The sequence below is a fragment of the Pipistrellus hanaki genome (assembly GCF_964339955.1).
Source record: "Pipistrellus hanaki genome assembly, chromosome: 11".
NCBI classification, from domain to species: Eukaryota; Metazoa; Chordata; class Mammalia; order Chiroptera; family Vespertilionidae; genus Pipistrellus; species Pipistrellus hanaki.
This window is the reverse complement of record NC_140513.1, coordinates 23,146,893-23,167,219: the sequence shown is the minus strand read 5'-3', so window position 1 is coordinate 23,167,219 and position 20,327 is coordinate 23,146,893. Positions and strand designations below refer to the sequence as shown.

At 36.9% G+C, this 20,327-nt stretch overlaps 1 protein-coding gene across 2 annotated transcripts in view; it reads left to right on the top strand.

The window, feature by feature from the left end:
* The window catches only part of TGFBR1 (transforming growth factor beta receptor 1), a 45,351-nt gene extending 25,261 nt beyond the window's left edge, over positions 1–20,090 (top strand). For both annotated transcript variants that reach the window (XM_084898433.1, XM_084898434.1), the window contains exons 3-9: positions 1,163–1,393; positions 8,145–8,375; positions 12,026–12,193; positions 12,882–13,038; positions 14,689–14,813; positions 16,159–16,289; positions 18,432–20,090. In XM_084898433.1, the coding sequence (XP_084754559.1) occupies positions 1,163–1,393; positions 8,145–8,375; positions 12,026–12,193; positions 12,882–13,038; positions 14,689–14,813; positions 16,159–16,289; positions 18,432–18,557 (1,169 nt within the window). In that variant the 3' untranslated portion in view covers positions 18,558–20,090. The remainder of the gene's footprint in view (positions 1–1,162; positions 1,394–8,144; positions 8,376–12,025; positions 12,194–12,881; positions 13,039–14,688; positions 14,814–16,158; positions 16,290–18,431) is intronic.
* The last annotated feature ends 237 nt before the right edge of the window (positions 20,091–20,327 follow it).

The window sequence follows — 20,327 nt, the reverse complement described above, 5'->3', positions numbered from 1 at the left end:
TTTCATATATAAAGGCAATAGGCATCTTTAGATAATTAGCTATTCAGCACATAAGGACACACATGTACTCTTCCTGAAAGAAATTACTAGAATTAGAATTCTATGTTATAAGAAATAAATCCAAATAAGGGTATCAAGAATGGAGAAGATGTGCTATTAAAGAAATGTTGGTGTGCAGTAAACCAGCAAGGCTCAGGATGAATGCCAAAATAATTATAATTAACTAGAGGCACTGGTGCACAAAATTTGTGCATGAGGTGGGGGTTTCCTCAACCCAGCCTGCACTCTCACAATCCGGAACCGCTAGCTCCTAACCGCTAGCCTGTCTTCCTGATCACTCCTTACTACTTGCCTGCCTACCTGATCGCCCCTAAACACTTGCCTGCCTGCTTGATCGCCCCTAAACACTTACCTGCATGCCTACCTGATTGCCCCTAACCACTCGCCTGCCTGCCTCATCGCCCCGAACTGCCTCTGCCTCAGCCCCTGCCATCATGGCTTTGTCCAGAAGGATGTGTGGAAGGTCGTTCAGCTGTCTGGTCTAATTAACATATTGTGCTTTTATTATTATAGATATTTTTCTGAAACAAGGTAAAGCAATAATTATTAAAAGAGATGATAAGAAAATAAGTTCTTGAATTAAAAACTCAAGTGATTAAAATAGAGTAGAAAGTATAATAAAGCAAACTTTATTATAAAAAACAAAGAATGTATTTTGCCTGAACAAAATTTATAGATATATAAACACATATACACACACACACACATACCTACACTAAACGGAATTGTTTTGGAGTAGTGAGGCTATATATAGGTTTATTTATTTATTTATTTTAAACTTTTGCTCATGTGGTTCTTTTATTAGTGACCATGAGAGTAATAAATAGGGAGGTCCTAGAATACTGGTGGTAGCTGGCCTTGTTATTTATTTAGATGGCTGAAAAATGCAGGAAGAACAAGTAAATGTTGACTAAGTTGGTGATCATAAAAGTAGATCCAATGGGAGAAGGCTGAATGACTCACTTGTTCTGGTTTCCAGCCCTGTGAGCTGCTGTAATGAGGCTCTATGACTAATGGCCAACTACAGGAAATGTGGAGAATTAGGAAATTGTAGGTGCCACCTATCGTATTTTTGATGTTTATTTCACTTGCCCCTTTTCAGGAAAGCCATCACCTGGCCTTGGTCCCGTTGAACTGGCAGCTGTCATTGCTGGACCAGTCTGCTTCGTCTGCATCTCACTTATGTTGATGGTCTATATCTGCCATAACCGCACTGTCATTCACCATCGAGTGCCAAATGAAGAGGACCCTTCATTAGATCGCCCTTTTATTTCAGAGGGTACTACATTAAAAGATTTAATTTATGATATGACAACATCGGGATCTGGATCAGGTAATGTAATTGTTTTTCCTTTTTTTCCTAAGAAATCTAAAAATTAACTGCATTATTTAATTAGTTGGCTGAGCCACCTGACTTGGTTTGTTAAAACTTGGGATAGTGTGAATACTAGTCCAACTTTGAGCCTAGTAAAGGTCCTTACGCTTGCTCTATATCTGCCAATGGCTACTTTAGTGTAGACAGATTACAACTACTTTTACTGAAATAAGTCAGTATATTAGCTTCACGTTTTATAAATTTCAAAGTATTCTCACCTTCTCAGGACTCCATGAGGTAGTAAGAATAAGAAGAGTTATTCTCATACAAGTCAGGCTGAGTTCAAAGATGTTCACATGATATGCAGCTACCCATTCTATTAGGATTAACAGCTTTATTTTTGAAACAGGCATGACAGAAAATGTGTTTCGAATTGTGAAGGTTATTTACTTTTTTATGAATTTTTAGTCATTTTCTCACTTCAGAAAAAGTCTAACCACCTTGTTATTTAATATAATAACTGAATGGATCCATGACCCCTGTGATGCTTGCTTTTCTCAGTTCTGGTCATTTTTTTGTGGGATCAGAAATAGACTAAGAAACTGTCAGAATTGCCCTAACCGGTTTGTCTCAGTGGATGGAGTGTCAGCCTGCGGATTCGAAGGTCCCCGGTTCGATTCTGGTCAAGGGCATGTACCTTTGTTGCAGGCATATCCTAAGAAAGGGGTGTGCAGGAGGCAGCTGATTGATGTTTCTCATCAATGTTTTTAATTTTCTATCCCTCTCCCTTCCTTTCTGTAAAAAATTAATAAAAATATATTAAAAAAAAAAAAAAAGAAATTGCCAGAATTATTCTCAGAAGTGGATTTTGACATAATACTGTTCTATGTTTAAACCAAAGGGAATTTATTTTTTATTTCTTTCTTTGGAAGGATACTAAGAAAGGAAGTGTTTCCCAAACTTTGACATATGTTTACACCTTCTATAATTTTTGTAACGCTGAGTACCCCTCGTACTCATGAGAACATAGAATTAAGCAGTGCAGTGCATATCCCCACCAAACTCCGGTGCAATGCGTACCCCCACCAAACTCTTCCCGTACCCCTGGGGGTATGCGTACCACACTTTGGGAAACACTGCTCTATAGTATTGTAATTTGACACTCAGGTAGGAATTAAGAGATCTAGACTCCAGTGCATGCTTTGTCACTGCTTGGCTCTCTGACTTTGGTCAAACCATATTTCCTCTTTGGGCTTCTATTTCTTCATCAGAAATATGTAACAGATATTTTTGGTAATACTACTTACAGTGGTTTGTTAGGACTTTAAATGAGATATACTATCGCCTTTGAAAGGTATAAATCAACTTCAAATAAGGGCTATATTTATGGATAAAATGAAGATTTGAAAATTTTACTAATTTGAGAGAAACCAAGATGGTGGCATAGGGTAGACACCCGAATGCAGCCTACCACAACAAATTTGAATTTAGAACTGAAAAACAGGGGAGGCATTGCCCTGAAGCGCCGGACGGCTAGCTGAGAGGAGGCTCTGCCATCTGGGAAGGAGAAAGAAGGCACGCTGAACCTCAGGAACTGTGAAGGTACGGAGAACTGTGTGCGCGAAAAGGTGCTGGCTCACTCCTGGCGCGCAGAGAGGAAGAGCAGGACCGAGATTGCTGCTGGCTTACTCCTGGTGCACAGAGAGGGCGGGCTGGGCTGAGTTCGCTACTGGCTTACTCCTGGCGCGCAGAGAGGGCAGACAGCTAACGCGCAACTGGCTTTCTTGTTCGAGAGGAAAACAGAATCACCCTATTGCTCTGATAGATGGCCCCAGACAGGGAGAGGCCAGACTGTCAGGCAGTGGGCAGAGATCTCTCGGAGGTGTGTGAAGCCAGAGGCCATTACTGCGGGACTTGGGGAGGAGCCGAAGGGAAAACAAAGTTTGTCTGCACCAACCTGAGACTCCGCCCCATCTGTGGCTGAGCACAGAAGCTCTTCCAGAGGCTGGCTTTCTCTAAGGAGGGACTGGCCAGAATCCAAAGCTTGTCTGTGTCTTTACCAAAGAGGTGCGAGCGCCTACAACCAATCTTCCGAAACTCTCCAAGAACAGGACTTTTCTAAGGCGAGACTGACAGGGAAACAAAGATTGTCTATGCCACCCTGAGACCCCGCCCTATCCAAGCGGAGTGCAGAAGCCCTTCTAGCTGAGACACTGCTGATCCTCACAGCCAATTGGCTTGGAGATCAACGCTTCCCAGTGATACCAACAATAAGCAAGGTTTAACAACAAGACTGCACACACAGCCCACAAAGGGCTACACCAAGACTGTCCACTGCAGGTAACTGGGAAGGCTGTGCTACTGGGCTCTACCAGAACACCTAGTACACAAAGCTATTCCATCAAATCAGGGAAACAACTAAAATGCAGACAAGAGGAAGGACACAAAGGAAGGAGATGGAGTAAAAGAAAAGATTGGACATTGAGTTCAAAACTACAGTTATAAGGTTATTCAACAATATTCTAAAAAAGGCCGATAAATTAAATGACACCTATGAGGATATGAAAAGGGAGCAACTAGAAATAATAAGGGATCAACTAGAAATGAAGAAAACATTGTCTAAAATAAAAAATATTATACAAAATCCTAAAAACAGACTGGAAGATTGCAAGAATCAAGACAAAGATTTAGAACACAAAGAGCCAGAGGACACTCCTCTGCAGAAGGGAGAAGATAAGAGAATCCAGAAAGTTGAAGATAGTGTAAGAAACCTCTGGGACAATTTCAAGCGAACCAACATCAGAATTATGGGGATTCCAGAAGAAGAGAGAGAACAAAATACCGAAAGAATTCTGGAAGAAATAGTGACAGAAAACTTCCCCCATCTGGGGAAAGAAATAGACTTATAAGTCCAGGAAGCACAGAGAACCCCAAACAAAAGGAATCCAAGAAGGACCACACCAAGATACATCATAATTAAAATTCCAAGAGCAAAAGACAAAGAGAGAATATTAAAAGCAGCAAGAGCAAAGCAGGTAGTTACCTATAAAGGAGCACCCATACGATTGTCAGCTGATTTCTCAACAGAAACCATGCAGGCCAGATGGGAATGGCAAGAAATATTCAAGGTGATGAATAGCAAGAACCTACAGCCAAAAATAATCTACCCAGCAAAGCTATCACGCAGAATCGAAAGCCAGATAAAGAGCTTCACTAATAAAAAAAAAGCTAAAGGAGTTCATCACTGCCAAATCAGAATTATATGAATTGCTGAAGGGGGTTCTTTAGGAAGAGGAAGAAAATAAAGATAAAAATTATGAACAACAAATACTTAACCATCAACAAGTGAAACTAAAAGCCAAGGGGATTAAAAAACCTGATGAACAATATTAGCTGGTGAATTTAATAGAATCAGAGGTATGGAAGGGGAGTGAACTGACGATTCTCTGGGAAAAGGGGAGTGGGGGGTGTGGGAAGAGACTGAACATAAACTGTGCACCTATGGATAAGGACAATAAGGGGTGGGGAAAGGGCAGAGGGTGGGGTGGGAACTTGGTGGAGGGGAGCAATGGAGGGGGGGAAAATGAGGGACATTTGTAATAATATGAACAATAAAGATTTATTAAAATTAAAAAAATTAAAAAAAGAAAGAAAAGAAAATTTTACTAATTTTATCACCAAGTGACTAAAGGAACGTTAAAGCAGAAGTTGTGACTAGGGGAAGAATATGACTTTGAAGCACAAAATCACATCTGCTAATAAAGTTTACATAAATGTCAAATGCCTATTTATTTTAAGGAAATTAACATATATTGATGTATATGCATCGGGAAATATGCATATATCTATGTTCATTTAGAAACTGATTTTATGACCTGAAATCTTCTTCAGTAGGATTTGGCTATATATGTATATATTTAGTAAGTGAGTGCTGTTATGACTTCTAGGGCACATGTAGTTGCACTGGAGCCCATATCTCTTAGGGCAGCCTTTAGGGACCCCTGAGAACATTGTGAGGAAGGAGGCAGTGAGAGATTGAATTGAGATGCAGCAACCTTAGTACTAAAGATGAGACAGTCTTTGGGCAGGTGTGGTAGAGGAGTGGAGATTATTTTAGGGCTTCCCTGGGATTTCCCATTGATTCTGAGTTATCCAAAGAGTTCCTAAAGAAGATCTGGCTTATTCTAAAAGTTATTCTGGACCAAAATATAATAAGCAAGGACCAAAAGTCACAGGAAATCAGGGTGACTACAGGTCATTTGGAATTAATCCCTTAGGCCTGTTCTCTTGTTGCCCAATTTACACCCAGGGAAATCAAAGCAGCTCATGCCACTTGGCATAGGCTCCAGGGGAACAAGCCTACCTAAAGGAGCAAAAGAAATTGCTGTTTGGATTGCAGTTGGATTTTCCAATAAGAATACATTTAGCTCTAACTGGTTTGGCTCAGTGGATAGAGCATTGGTCTGCGGACTGAAAGGTCCCAGGTTCGATTCCGGTCAAGGGCATGTACCTTGGTTACAGGCACATCCCCAGTAGGCGGTGTGCAGGAGGCAGCTGATCAATCTTTTTCTCTCAGCAATGTTTCTAACTCTTCCTCTCCCTTCCTCTCTGTAAAAAATCAATTTAAAATATATTTTAAAAATACATTTATTTAACTTAAAGATATAGATATGAAGTAAAGAATTGAATTGTTATTTTTCCCCATTTTATCTATAGTTATAGATTCATCAGGGATTACAGCTCTGTGATCTCTGTGAAAGCTTCACTCTCTTCTTTTATGCCTTACCCTGCAAAAACTTGTTTACATTTTTTGCTAGTAGCTGTGGTTTGGGGCGGTTAGCTAATGTCTCGTGTCTGAATTATTTCATCTTTAAAATGAAAGTAATTAGATTGTTGTGAGGTTCAAATGGGACAAAGATGTTTGTGTGAAAACATGGTAAATGGTAACGTATGTCCAAATGTTACTCTTATTGAAAATACATTGGGAGGAAAAATCTGACACACAGTATTTATTGCTGCATTGTACAAAAAAGCTTAGTTTAAGGCCTCCTTTCCCTGTCATAGTTCATTGGGTGCCTAATGGCCTACAGATTAATCCAGACAGAACCTATTGTCTGTTGAATGACAACAGGGAATGCCATCTCTTTCCCCTCTGTTCATTATAAAGCCATGTTGCCTGCTACCTCATGAATGGGACTCATGCTTGTGAGTAAATAAAATGTGTATACATAATGCCCCTTTTTGTTCTTTTACTCATTAAGGAAAATGTAAAGCCAAACATTTCATATTATGAATTTATATGCCTATTACTCAGTACAGTGGCCATAATTGAGGAAAGGTCCTATCTCTCTCAGAGACTACTTTTAACTTGGGAATTGCAGGGAAGACAGTGGAGAGCTAACCTAATCCCTGTTGCATTAACTTGAATCTCAGGTTGTGCATGTGTCCATATTTAAGCTGTCATTGTATCGTAAAATATGTGTGAGCATGCATATGTGTGCCAGTGTTTGAGAGTGAGTATCATACCAGTGTTCCTTATATCTTGTTCATGCTTATGATCTGTTACAATGTATGCCTGTTATTTAGGTCTTATTTCTATTCACTATTGAAGCATTTTCCCCATTGAAATTTACTCTCTTCAAGGTACAGAAAAATAAAGCAGAGAACATAGAGATCTAAATTAGACTTATATTTGTCTTTAGAAAAAAATTGTTACTTTTCGAAAATACTCAGGTATTCGTGTGGGTTATGGTAACCAAATATAGATAATATGGTGAATCTAGATGTGGTTTTTAATTTTAGGTCTGCATCTAGAATCTAAGGGTGATTGGATGACAAAAACTTTTCTTGTCCCATTAGCCTATCTTGACCATCCCATTTACATGGGTCCTGAATTTTCAGATATTTAGGTGAACTGGAGTAGTCCCAAATATAGTGTTACTTAAATACTGTAGGTAGTTAGTAAACCTTTTCTATAAATGAAATACATGTGGCAATATTTCAAAAAATGTGTTTTAGAGTAAGGCAAGTTCAATTGGTGAAAAAAATTACCAAAGTAAATTGCTAGACACTTGTTTGAGTGCAGAGGCAGCCAGTTCCTAGCAAGTAAATTGCTTATCTTGAAATGGTTTCTGTGATAATTTTTACTGATTTATTAAAAGTTGGGCTAGAATTTATTTTTGTGTAAAAATATGTATTCACATATTTTTCTCCTCCCACAATTAAAACTGTTATCAGATTCATCTTCCTAAAATCAGGTGTATGTTTTTTTTAATTATTTCTTTTAGAAATTTTTAATAATTATTTACCCACAGCTCTCATTGGTCATGTTGAGCTTGGCATCTCTAGTATTTGTCACATACTGGTGACAGTTTACCTTCTCTTTCACTGCTTTACTACATGCACCTCCTTTCTGTTTATCTATGCCAGTTCCTTAAAAATGTATCATTCATTTTCTCTTTTACCTATGTTTGCATATTCCTCTTACCTCAATACCTTACCTCCTTCTCTTCTCCTTAGGTCATATCTCTCTGCAAAGGTCAGTCTAAATTCAACTTACTTTATAAAAGTTTACCTTGACCCTCTAGGCAGGAGTTTCTGAATTCTTTCATTGTATTTATTATTTATCTTTTATCATGAATTACTGTATTTGCAAATGTGGTCTTTATTTCATTAAGATTGTAAGTTCCTTAAAAGTAGAGCTTAAAAGAGTTACAACCTTCCTATGGTGGTGTTGGTTGTATTGACTACTAGTTATTTTTATCTTCAGGTTTACCATTGCTCGTTCAGAGAACAATTGCAAGAACTATTGTGTTACAAGAAAGCATTGGCAAAGGTCGGTTTGGAGAAGTTTGGAGAGGAAAGTGGAGAGGAGAAGAAGTTGCTGTGAAAATATTCTCTTCTAGAGAAGAACGTTCATGGTTCCGTGAGGCAGAGATTTATCAAACTGTAATGTTACGTCATGAAAACATCTTGGGATTTATAGCAGCAGACAATAAAGGTCAGTAACATTTACTTCTCCCTTGAGTGTAACAAAATCTACTTAATAAAGCCTTTTTACAGATATGGCTACTAAGCACTTTCAGATTTAATGACAAAAATAGATGTGTGTCATATACGAGTAGATTAGACCCATTTGGTCAAATGGAATATTTAGAAGTCTTTAGAACCAAGAATTCCTTAAAGATTTCCTTGACTCTTCACAACCTGTTCCTAAATCTCTAATTGTTTTATAACAGCTATTTTTTTTTTTAAAGCCACCTGCTTTGTTATTTTGCTTTTGGACAGTTAGTTATTGAGTGAAATAATAATACAGATTGGCCAGAACCATAGTTATCTTTTTCCTTCTCTCCCTTCCCTTCTCTCCCAACACTATTGCTCCAAACTGTTAAAGTGTTTAAACTCATTTGGTAATTATGGATGATTTGATTTTTCATTTTGCTTCTCTGTATTTTCAAATTTAAATACAACAAGCATTTATTACTTGTTTATTTTTTAAACTTTTATTTAGAGAAAATTTCCAGTATATAAAAAAGAATAGTATAATGAACTTCCATCACTCATCTTTAATAATTATTACTTCATTGATCTCTGATTTCACCTACACTGCCCCTTAACTAAATTATTTTAAGCCAGTTCCAGATAATATATCTTTTACCCATAAACATTCTCATTTGTATCTTTAGGTTATAAAGCACTTTTAATGAAACATAACCATACTATGATTGCCACTTTAAAAAATATCAAATATCTAGTCAATTTTAAATTTCTGCACTGTCTCCTATTATTAATATTTTTAAATAAATGGTTATTCATTTTAGGATACACAGTCCACACATTGCATTTCGTTGGTTTTAATCTTAAGTCCCTTAAAATCTCTAGGTTCCTTCTCCATCTTTTGTTTTATTCTTCTTGCAGTTTATTTGTTGAAGAAAATAGATTGTTTGTCCTGTAGGGCTTATCACATTCTGGATTTTACTAATTGAATTCCTACATGGTCTCTGAACTTACTCCTTTTGTATTATTTGAAAACTGGTAGTTAGAATTAGAGATTGAATCTGATTGCATTTTATTGGTTTCCTGAAAATATTTTCTGTATATCCTATATTTTCTGTTGTATCACATCAGGAGACATATAATGTTTGATTATCTGTTTGCTTGTGTGTGTGTGTGTGTAGTTTAAGAGTCAATAATGGGCAGTGATTATCAGTGGCTACTCCCAGTTGAATGTTATTTAATTTAAAAACAAAACATAAATAAAAGCAGTCTGATCAAATCCTTAATTTTCATTTTCTTCTGTCTCTAACATCATTTAGCTTCTCCCCCAATTTTTAATACAACCTTTGTTATGGTCTATGATTCTAGACTTTAATAGTTGTCTTTGTTTTCTGGAACTTGTCTTACTGATTTTTATGAAGGGTCTAAATCTACAAATAGTAATTACTCCTTTAAAGAACTTGCCCACATTCATGGCTTCAAACTCTACTGTGGTGATGACTTTCAAATCTGCACTTTGGGGCTCAAACCTCACCCAAGCCCAGCATGTGTTAGGCATGTTCTAAGTCGAAAACTGGCACAAAATGCTGCTGCTGTGTGCTGAGCTTTCTCTTTGCATTTGCTCAAGCAGCAGCTAAGCTGGTGCTGTCATCTGGTGGTCACCATGGGAACTACTGACCTTGCTGGCTCTTCCTTTGCCCCTCTACCCCAGTTCCCTTCTTTATCTTCATCTCCTGGTTTAGTTAATCTACCCAAACACCCTTTTATATATGCACAGCCTCTTATATACCTTTTTTTCCTTCTGCCTTTCTTGTCAATTACCTCAGAAAAATCTGCCTGTGTTCCTATTTATTTCTTGTATTTCATAATTCAGTCATGGATAATAATAAGCAGGCAGATAAAGTAGTGATATATCTGTGTCAAGGAAGAGACAAGGTACAATTTGAACAGAATCAATTTATGAGGAATAAGTTTGTAAAGAACTAGTATCATGAGCCTCTGAATCCTTTTGAAAGTACTGAAAAATCCCCTCCAGATCTTCTGAAAAATCTTTTTTGATCTCTTCTAATCAGATCTTTCCATCAGATAGCAGCCTTCAAAATATATAAGTTGTTTTATGTCAATTTGGGTTTTGTCTTTTGTATTATAACCAATGAAGAAAGAAACAACACATTTTCAATTCTAATGTTCCATGCTATGGAACTAAGTGCTTTAATGTATAAAATACATTTAAAAAATCTGTTATTCTATTTTTAAAAATTTCTTAAGGGTCTTACAAAGTAAGGTATCCTTGTTGTGTAAAGGGAGATACTGTGGCTCACTGGTTAGGAAACTTGTTTGAGGTCACTAAGTCAATAACAGCCCTTGGATTTGAACTCAAGTCACAATGACTTCAGGTGTGTATCTTTTACTGAATTGTGCTGCCTCTTGATATTGTAATACTTTTTCTTACAATTCCTTTTTTAAAAATATATATTTTATTGATTTTTTACAGAGAGGAAGGGAGAGGGATAAGTTAGAAACTTCAATGAGAGAGAAAGATCAATCAGCTGCCTCCTGCACACCTCCTATCAGGAATGTGCCTGCAACTAAGGTGCATGCCCTTGACCAGAATTGAACCTGGGATCTTCAGTCCACATGCCGATGCTCTACCCCCTAAGCCAAACCAGTTAGGGCTCACAATTTCATGAAATGTGGTTTTTCATATATTTCTAGCTACTTATAGGTTAAATAGGCTTTTCTGGACCAGCCTATCCAAAACCTTTACCTTGATCCCCATGGGAAAACACATTGCAAATTCATGCATCAGTTTACAAGTGAACTTATGGCACATACATTCCTATTTCTTGACCTTTAAAATCACCTTGTGTGTGTAAAACTGGGTTCAGTCCCAACTTTTTCTTCTCCTGACATTTCAGCTCTGTCTCAGCTTTTCCATTGTGTCAGTGATATACTTTTATGAAGCCTTATAGTCATAGTCATCTTGTGTGGCTTCTTTGTTAACTAACTATATTCAGAGCCTCTCATTGAAGCTTGCATTTCTTCATTTCACCTTACTTTGAGTTTTGTTCCATACTGCTCCATTCCATACTGTGGCCACACTAGGATCTTGATACTTCTTATTTTCCTGCTGCTTTCTTTCATTGTTTCCCTCTTCCCAGAAGAATCATGGAGCACCTAACCTGAGCCAGGCATTTTTCTAGGCACTAAAGAGGGAGCTCTACCACTGTCTGTGTAGACTCAAGATTACCATATTTGAACTGTGATTTCTTGTCTTTCTCTCTTTTTAAAAAATTTATGTTTATTGTTGAAAGCATTAGAAATTGTCTCCTTCCCCTCTCATTGGCCCCCTCCACCTCGCTCACTCCCCTTCCTCAGCCCTTCACTGATTCCTTGTCTCTTAAATGGGATTAGTCATCCAGCCTTATCTCAGGAAATGAGGCTTACTCTGAGGAACTAAAGGAGACATATGTAAAAGTATAAGACAAAAAATACGGGAAAATATGAAAGAAATATTTACAAATGTAAGGTTCAATCATATTGTTGTGGGATTTGGGATAGAGAGTAAAGTTTGAGGTCACTAAGTCAATAACAGTTGAACAAATAAATTGTAAATGTTCTACAGACTGTCTGAAATATTGTTATACTTTGCAGACAATGGTACATGGACTCAGCTCTGGTTGGTGTCAGATTATCATGAGCATGGATCCCTTTTTGATTATTTGAACAGATACACAGTTACTGTGGAAGGAATGATAAAACTTGCTCTGTCCACAGCAAGTGGACTTGCCCATCTTCATATGGAGATTGTTGGTACCCAAGGTAACTTGAAGCAATCCTGTTTTTACTTTCATGGATCTAGTGTCTGTTTAGAACATTTTTGTAAGAAGTCAGGCTAATTGGAAATGTTATCTTTCTGTTGAAAATCTCACATGGAATCTGGGAATTTGTTTAGAGAGCCTATAGTCGTTGTAACAATACTGATATTTTTGTGTGTTCTTAAAAATAGCATTCAGTTTCCTACTTGTGATTTTTAAAGATATTGATTTTAAAATTCAAGTCTAAGAGATATATTTTTAATTTTTCATTATATTTTCACTTTCATTTTATCAAAAACATTAAATATTATGTTTTATTTATCAAATGAAAGTGAAAATGCTTTATAAATGTCAACATGCTATATAAATGTTATCTTGCCATCTAACAAAATTAAGAGTCTCATGCTCTACCGACTGAGCTAGCCGGGCACTTTCTGCCATCTAACAAAATTATATTTGACTTTGAGATAAGACTGCATGAGACCCTTTTACAGTTGAAAAATTGAATACTATGTTTTAGTTATGAAATGTTTATGCTATGATACTTGTGCTATGTAGGATATCAGACACCAATGAATCTCTATGGTCTAGTGATTATTGACATGCTATCTGTTTCACTTGAGGTTGTTAATGACCCAGGTAAAAATTGTGATTTGTATTACCTTTTAAGCAATTATATTTATTTTCTTTAGGAAAACCAGCCATTGCTCACAGAGATTTGAAATCAAAAAATATCTTGGTAAAGAAGAATGGAACTTGTTGTATTGCAGACTTGGGACTAGCAGTAAGGCATGATTCAGCCACAGATACAATTGATATTGCTCCAAACCACAGAGTGGGGACAAAACGGTATACTTGTGAATAAATAGTATATAATATGTTCTAAAAAGAAAATTCTTTTCCTTTTCCTCTGCATATATATATATTTTTTCTGAAACTCAACCTTTATTAGATTGGCCATAGGTGGAAGATCTTATGGTTTTGTCTGCTCTGAAAGCAAGGTTACCTGACTTAAAATGAAGCCTGCTGATGAAAGATAATCCTTCCAGAAAATATTTTCATTAGTTATGTTAATTATAATAGCAATAGGAGCTAATGTTTATAGGGTACCTACTGTGTGCCAATCATTTTAATGAAATTTTTTATACATTATCTCATTTGATGCCCTCCTCAAATGCTGTACTATAGCTATCCCAACTATTTTCAGTTCCTGAAAATATGCCTGCCTTTCTTCCTTAGAACTTTTGCATGTGCTGTACCTAGAGCCCATTTCCCCCTATTGTTTCCATAACTTGTACTCACCCTTTCTTTTTCATAGGAATCCTTTTCTGGACTGTTAGGTGTTCTTGCCAACAGCTCTCATAGCATGCTGAAATTGGACCATTAAGGCACTTAACACATTATGGTGTAATTATTTATTTATCTCTATATTCCATTGGGTTGTAGGCAGTTGGAAGCAGTCTGTATTCCCAGCATCCATCACAGTGCCTAATACATAGTAGATGCTCAGTAAATATTTCTCGAATCCACAAGTTCTCAAAATAATCTAACTAGGTAGTTGTCATTATTCTCAAGTCACAGATGAGGAATACACCTCAGATAGGTTATGTAATGTGGCCAACCTCTTAAGATGGATGGTAAGCTGAAGAGCTGAGATTTGAACCTCTATAATACAGAGCAAGTTTGTGTATTACAAATTTGCTCTGTATTACAGCATATCTTCAAACTGCCATCTTGGCCTTGAAGTGAGCCAAGCTTTATTCTATCTAAGTTGTATTTATGACTTCTGGATTCAACAGGGACTCAGAATTCTAAACTCTGGTCACAGTACAGTGGTTGCTGCAGGTCTTTGTAGGTCTTGATCTGTAACCTTAGTAGGGCATTTGAAACCTCAGAACTTCACAATGTGGCATCAATAGGAAAATTAGCATCCATTTTTATTTTAACCTATTATTTTCTCTCCTGGGATATGTCCCTGCCCTGTTGTCCATCCGATTTTAATGAGGCTTCTAGATTAAAATACGTAATTCCTGAAGAGTACATGACAGAGTAGGTGGTGTGCATTAGGACATTTGTTAACAGTCACAGTTATTTCTTGTGGCTTTCATTGAAAACTAAGATAGCAATTAGTATTTAATTGACATCATTAATTTGAAAACCAGTATGGTTATATAATACTTTTCTTAAATTTAATATGATCTAAGTTATATAATGTATTTGTATGAATAAGAAATGTCTGAAAGCATATTCATCAAATGTTAACACTTTGTGGTAGTAATGAAATGATTTTTCACTTTGTACTTTATGTACTTTGGGAAAATATCTATAAGAATAGTCATTAAAAAAAAAAATCAGCAGAACCATGCTGAAAGAGGGGGAAAGTTTTAAAGTTCATATATATATAAATAAAATTTTCTTTTAATTCTCAGGGGTAAAAGAAACAGTTCAAAAATAATATGGCCACCATTCAATAAAATAAAGTACTGAATTCTTTTTTAGGTACATGGCCCCTGAAGTTCTAGATGATTCCATAAATATGAAACACTTTGAATCCTTCAAGCGTGCTGACATCTATGCAATGGGCTTAGTATTCTGGGAAATAGCTCGAAGATGTTCCATTGGTGGTAAATTTCTTCCCCTTTCCTCAACAGTTTGTCATGAACAGAAGTTGTTTAAGAATTGCTTTCTCTTTTATTGAATGAAATTAAACACATCAACAGTCTGAAATTATGTTCACCAGGTGATCAAGAGAGTGCCAAGAAAATAATGGAGCCAAAACCTGTAATGAGAGGAAAACAACATGACATGCTTTACCTAATGCACAGCTTTATCCTAATGTATTCTTTTTCTGTTTCCTCTTGAATCTTGGAAAGCATCAAAATTTAACCCTTTATTATCTTGAAATAGAGTTACATTGACTGGATGACTGCTTTGGTGGCCACCCAGGAAACTGTCTAGCATGCACCTGAGTCTAAATGATTTTTCCCCCCCTGAGATTGTTATTTTTTCCAACTTGGAAATTTTCCAACAGAGTACAATACAATTACACCACCATTACATTACTTTCTAAAGTAAGTTTGCTTTAACTTTTTTTTTTTTTTTTATCCTCAGGGAGTGAGGATATTTTTTCATTTGTGTGTGTGTGTGTTTTTTTTTCAAGAGAGAGCAGAAGGGGGGGGGGGGGAGAGAGAGAGAGAGAGAGAGAGAGAGAGAGAGAGAGAGAGAGAGAGATACAGAAACATTGATTTGTTGCCTTCCATATTTGCTGGCAGGGTCAGGGATCAAACCTGCAACCCAGGTACATCCCCTTGATCGGAAATTGAACCCGAGACCCTTTGGTATGTGGGCTGATGCTCTAGCCACTGAGCCATGCTGACCAGGTTTGTTTTAACTTTTAAATTTAGTTTTAGATTGAGTACTTTTTATATTTCCTTGAGAAAAGCTCTTATCTGGGAGCCTACACTTGGCTGAGACTAGAGTCTTAGGTTTTTGAGGCAGTGAGGGGCAGAGTATGTCTCTGCATTGTAACAGAGAGAACAGGTTATTGACAGATGCAAGTAGAGGATAGGATTTGTACCTTAAGCTTGTCTTGTAGGATTCACATCTCAGTGATAGAGGATATATTCCCATACCAAGTGAGAGGCTGTGCACTCATAGAAGGAAAATCCATTAAAACTCTTATGAGTTCTAGAGGAAACTGTCAATTTAGACCCCATAGCTCATAATTCATCATCATTCAAATAGCCTTTATGATCCCACAGTAATATTTAATTTCCAGGTGTGAGCCCAATCAAGTTAGGGAGGTGGGTTGTTGATATAGATAGGGATGACCCAGAGCAAGCTGTGAACCCTGTTCACTCACCTAGTTTAGTAATGGGACACTGTAATAGCATGCTCAGCACCTCCTTTGTGTCTGGTCAAATAAAATTAATTTTTTCTTTTTTTTTTTTTTTTTTTAAATCAATATAGGAATTCATGAAGATTACCAGCTGCCTTATTATGATCTTGTACCTTCTGATCCATCAGTTGAAGAAATGAGAAAAGTTGTTTGTGAACAGAAGTTGAGGCCAAATATTCCAAACAGATGGCAGAGCTGTGAAGTGAGTATTTCTTTTAGATACTGTGCAGTTCTCTCTAAACTACTTCTGCTTAGTAACTGCAAATTTGCTACTTTCCTTTAAGGAAAACACAGACTCTCTCTCTTTTTCATAGCAGTTAAACTGAGTAAACAGAATAATTTGTTTTTCATGTTAATTTTTAAGCACATTGAAAGGGCCATAATGTATTTGCACTGGCCATGAGAACAGTGTTTATTCGGATCTGCCAGTAACCAGAGCACCTGCATTTTAAATGAATACTTTCTTTCAATCTGGGCAGTCCCGAACAGTGAGATTGTGCTGACAGGAATCAGGAAACCAGTATTTAGGTCGAACCTGGATATCATTTTAGAGTGATGCTGGGCAAATGCCTTCAGTTCTCTAACTTTAGCATGACTTTTCGTAAAATGGAGAACTTGGATAAGGTGATTATAAAGATGGTTTTATATCTTATTCATCTCATTGCCTGTATGATCACTCAACAGAAATTTGGGGGAAATGCTTTCCCCACAGTGTCTGAGCTTTCCAACCCTAGCTCTTACAAAAAGTTTCAGAAATCTTTTTTGTAGTTGTAAATTTAAAGAACTTACAAATTATGTCGCAACCCACAGGTTGAGAACTGCTAGCAGGGTCGCCTAAGACCATCGGAAAACACAGATATTTACATTATGATCCATAATAGCAAAATTACAGTTATGAAGTACAACGAAAATAATTTTGTGGTTGGGGGTCACAACAACATGAGGAACTGTATTAAAGGGTAGCGGCATTAGAAAGGTTGAGAACCACTGCTCTAGAATATAAGGTTTATGAAGGCAGGGGTTTTGTGTTTGTCCACTGTCGTACCCCAGAACGTGGGATGGAATCTGGTACGTGGTAGGTATTTGTTAAATGAATATATGTCTGTGATGGGCACTTGGTCCTTTTTAATCTGAAAACAAATGTTCATTTCTAGGAAATGTTTCTGAAATATTTTATTTGATTTTCTCTTTTCATTTTCCTTTCGTTTTTTTTTTCAACTCTGATTATGAATGTTAGACCTCAGAAACAAAAACCTATCAATGATAAATCCAATACCATATATTTTTTTTATCTCTTTGAGGATGTTAATAATAGATTATTGATTTTTGTCTCTGTATACAGCTTCTGTTTTTTCCACGCTGCTTTTTTTCTGTTTGTGTCAGCTTCTGCATTTTATAGACTTTTCTCAAATGTTTGATGAGACTCATACTCTGTTTGAAAACAAGGCACTGAATGCTTATAGGAAGCTTTGCTCATGTGAATGGAGCTTTTTGACTGAAATCTTGAAGTGCTCTGACAGGGGCCACTGATCTCAGTCCCTTCAGGTCTCTCCTTTTGGGCTGCTCACATGCTCCAGGGAAAACTCTTAAGGCTCTTGCCTGGAGTAGAATGTACATGTTGCTGACTGTGTTTTGGGGAGAAAGTCTATGGTTTTAGCATTTAGTGTGCTGTCAGTATAGAACTTTCTTGTCTATGTTCCCCCAGTCATAAATTGCTATTTTACTCTCTCAGATACAAACCTCTAGCCCCGTGGTCAGCAAACTGCAGCTTAAGAGCCACATGCAGCTCTTTGGCCCCTTGAGTGTGGCTCTTCCACAAAATAGCATGTGTGGGTGCACACGTACAGTGCGACTAAAACTTCGTGGCCCGTGCGCAGAAGTCGGTTTTCGGCTCTCAACAGAAATTTCCATTGTTGTACTGTTGATATTTGGCTCTGTTGACTAATGAGTTTGCTGACCACTGCTGTAGTCTATTACTGGGGGAGGGGCAGTTATCTGGAGTTCCAGCTCTTCTGGCTAATGCTTCTATTTTTCGCCTGAATTTCACTCTAAATTAGTGTGAGTCACGTTCCTTCTTTGCCTTATGTAGCTCTGGTTTAGGATTCAGCTTTTTCAGGTGTACAGAGTGAGTTGCTCTGTGTCTCCTTTCCAGCTGCTGGCATCAGTACCTCATTGATGGAAATTTAGGTTATTTCTATTCACACGGTATTACAAATGCTCAAACAAAACACTTGTACGTTTAGAAACGTCATTTAGAAAAGAAAACTCACAGATAAATTATATCCTTATCTAGATTGATGGAAAGGGTGCATGCATTAATTCTTTTTCTTCTATTTTCTTGTAGGCCTTGAGAGTAATGGCTAAAATTATGAGAGAATGTTGGTATGCCAATGGAGCAGCGAGGCTTACAGCTTTGCGGATTAAGAAAACTTTGTCACAACTCAGTCAACAGGAAGGCATCAAAATGTAATTCTGCGGCTTTGCTGAACTCTCCTTTTCTTCAGATCTGCTCCTGGGCTCTAATTTGGGAGGTCACTTGTTCTACCTCACTGAGAGGAACAGAAGGATATTGCTCCTTTTGCAACAGTGTCATAGGTCAATTTAAAGCTTCCCAGGGTTTCTTTGGGCCCAGGAATCAGCCATGTGGGTCCTCTCTGTGCACTATGAACTCTTCTTTCCCAGGACAGTTACAAAGTGTTGCATAGTCTACCTTTATTTTTTATTAATACAAAACTCTTTGTTTTTTAAAGCTAAAATTTCTGGTCTTAACGTTAGGCAACTCTGCTGTGCTGAAGATCATCTTTAAGGGTAAAGGAGCTGGATAGTTGAGTTATACGAAGCATTTCTTTTTTTTTAAGAAATTTCCTCCTGGTTAGTACATTCTCAGAGGATTCTGAACCACTAAAGAGTTTCCTTGATTCAGACGTTGAATGTACTGTTCTGTAAATTTCAGGATCTTAAAACTAACACTTAAAAAACTCTTAGCTTGAGTCTAAAAATGACCTCATATAATAGTGAAGAACATAATTTATGCAATTTTATTTTGTAACAATTATCGTTCTTTCACCTATTCAGAATATTACATGCCTTCAAATGGGATTGTACTATACCAGTAAGTGCCACTTCTGTGTCTTTGTAATGGAAATGAGTAGAATTGCTTAAAGTCTGCGTGTATGTTAAAACCTGTAGTGTTTCAATTCAGATAGTTTATCTGGGTAAACCAGACATTTTAGTTTTTGCTTTTTTTTTTTAAAGAGTTTTTGTGATGTCATTTAGTATTCCAATTTAAAAATGCCTTTCTACCAGAATGTGCTTAAACCACTAAAGAAATGAAGTGGCATTAATTGGTAAATTGTTATCATGGTCATGTTGAATAGTCTCTCATCAGGGTTTTGCATTTTAGTTGTGTCGTCTAAGTATACTTTAAAAAATATCAAGTGGCACTCTAGATGCTTATAGTACTTTAATTTAAAACTGGTAGCATACAGACTAATTTTTTTAAAAAGGAAAATTTGTCTAGCTGCTTGTGGAAAGTTGTGTGGCATTCTGTAAGCCATTTTGTTCTGTATTTGATCAAAGACAGTGTTATTTTTTTAAGATGAATTATGTTTAAAGTTAGAATATGGTTAATGTTAAATGATAGGCCTTTTTCTAGGAAGATAAAGGTAGTTAATAATTTGAGTAGATAACAGATGTGCAAGAGTCACATTTGTTATGTAGGAGTCACTGGTGGATTTTTCTGTCTGCAGCTGAGGTTAGAGTTAGTGTGATTTTGAGATCTCACTACATTTTGAGGAAGGCAGCTTTTAATTTAGTCTTTCCTTCTGTGTGCAGATATTTTAACTGCTGATTTACATGGTTTTATAGTAAATTCAGCATATTTGTGGTATTTGGGAGAGTGGTAGCTAAAGCATATTCTGAGTAAAGGTTTTCCATTTACAGGTGTTTTTGGTTAAATTGAATGTTTAAAATAAACTGGTCATGGTCTTCTCACATTAAGTTGAAAAAGCTTATAACAACTGGTTTTACTTCCAGTGCTAAAAGTCTTTGCAGAGCTTTTACAATTTTTAAAGTTTTCTTTATCACTGTGATCTTATTCTGAGGGGGCAAAACTATCTTAGCTGTGAGGCAAGACACTGACTTTACAGTGCTGTCGATTCCCAGTGAAAGGTTTAGAATAACCTTTACAGTATTCAGGTCAGTAAGAGGTAGTGGCCATTGACGCTGACTGAACTGCGTT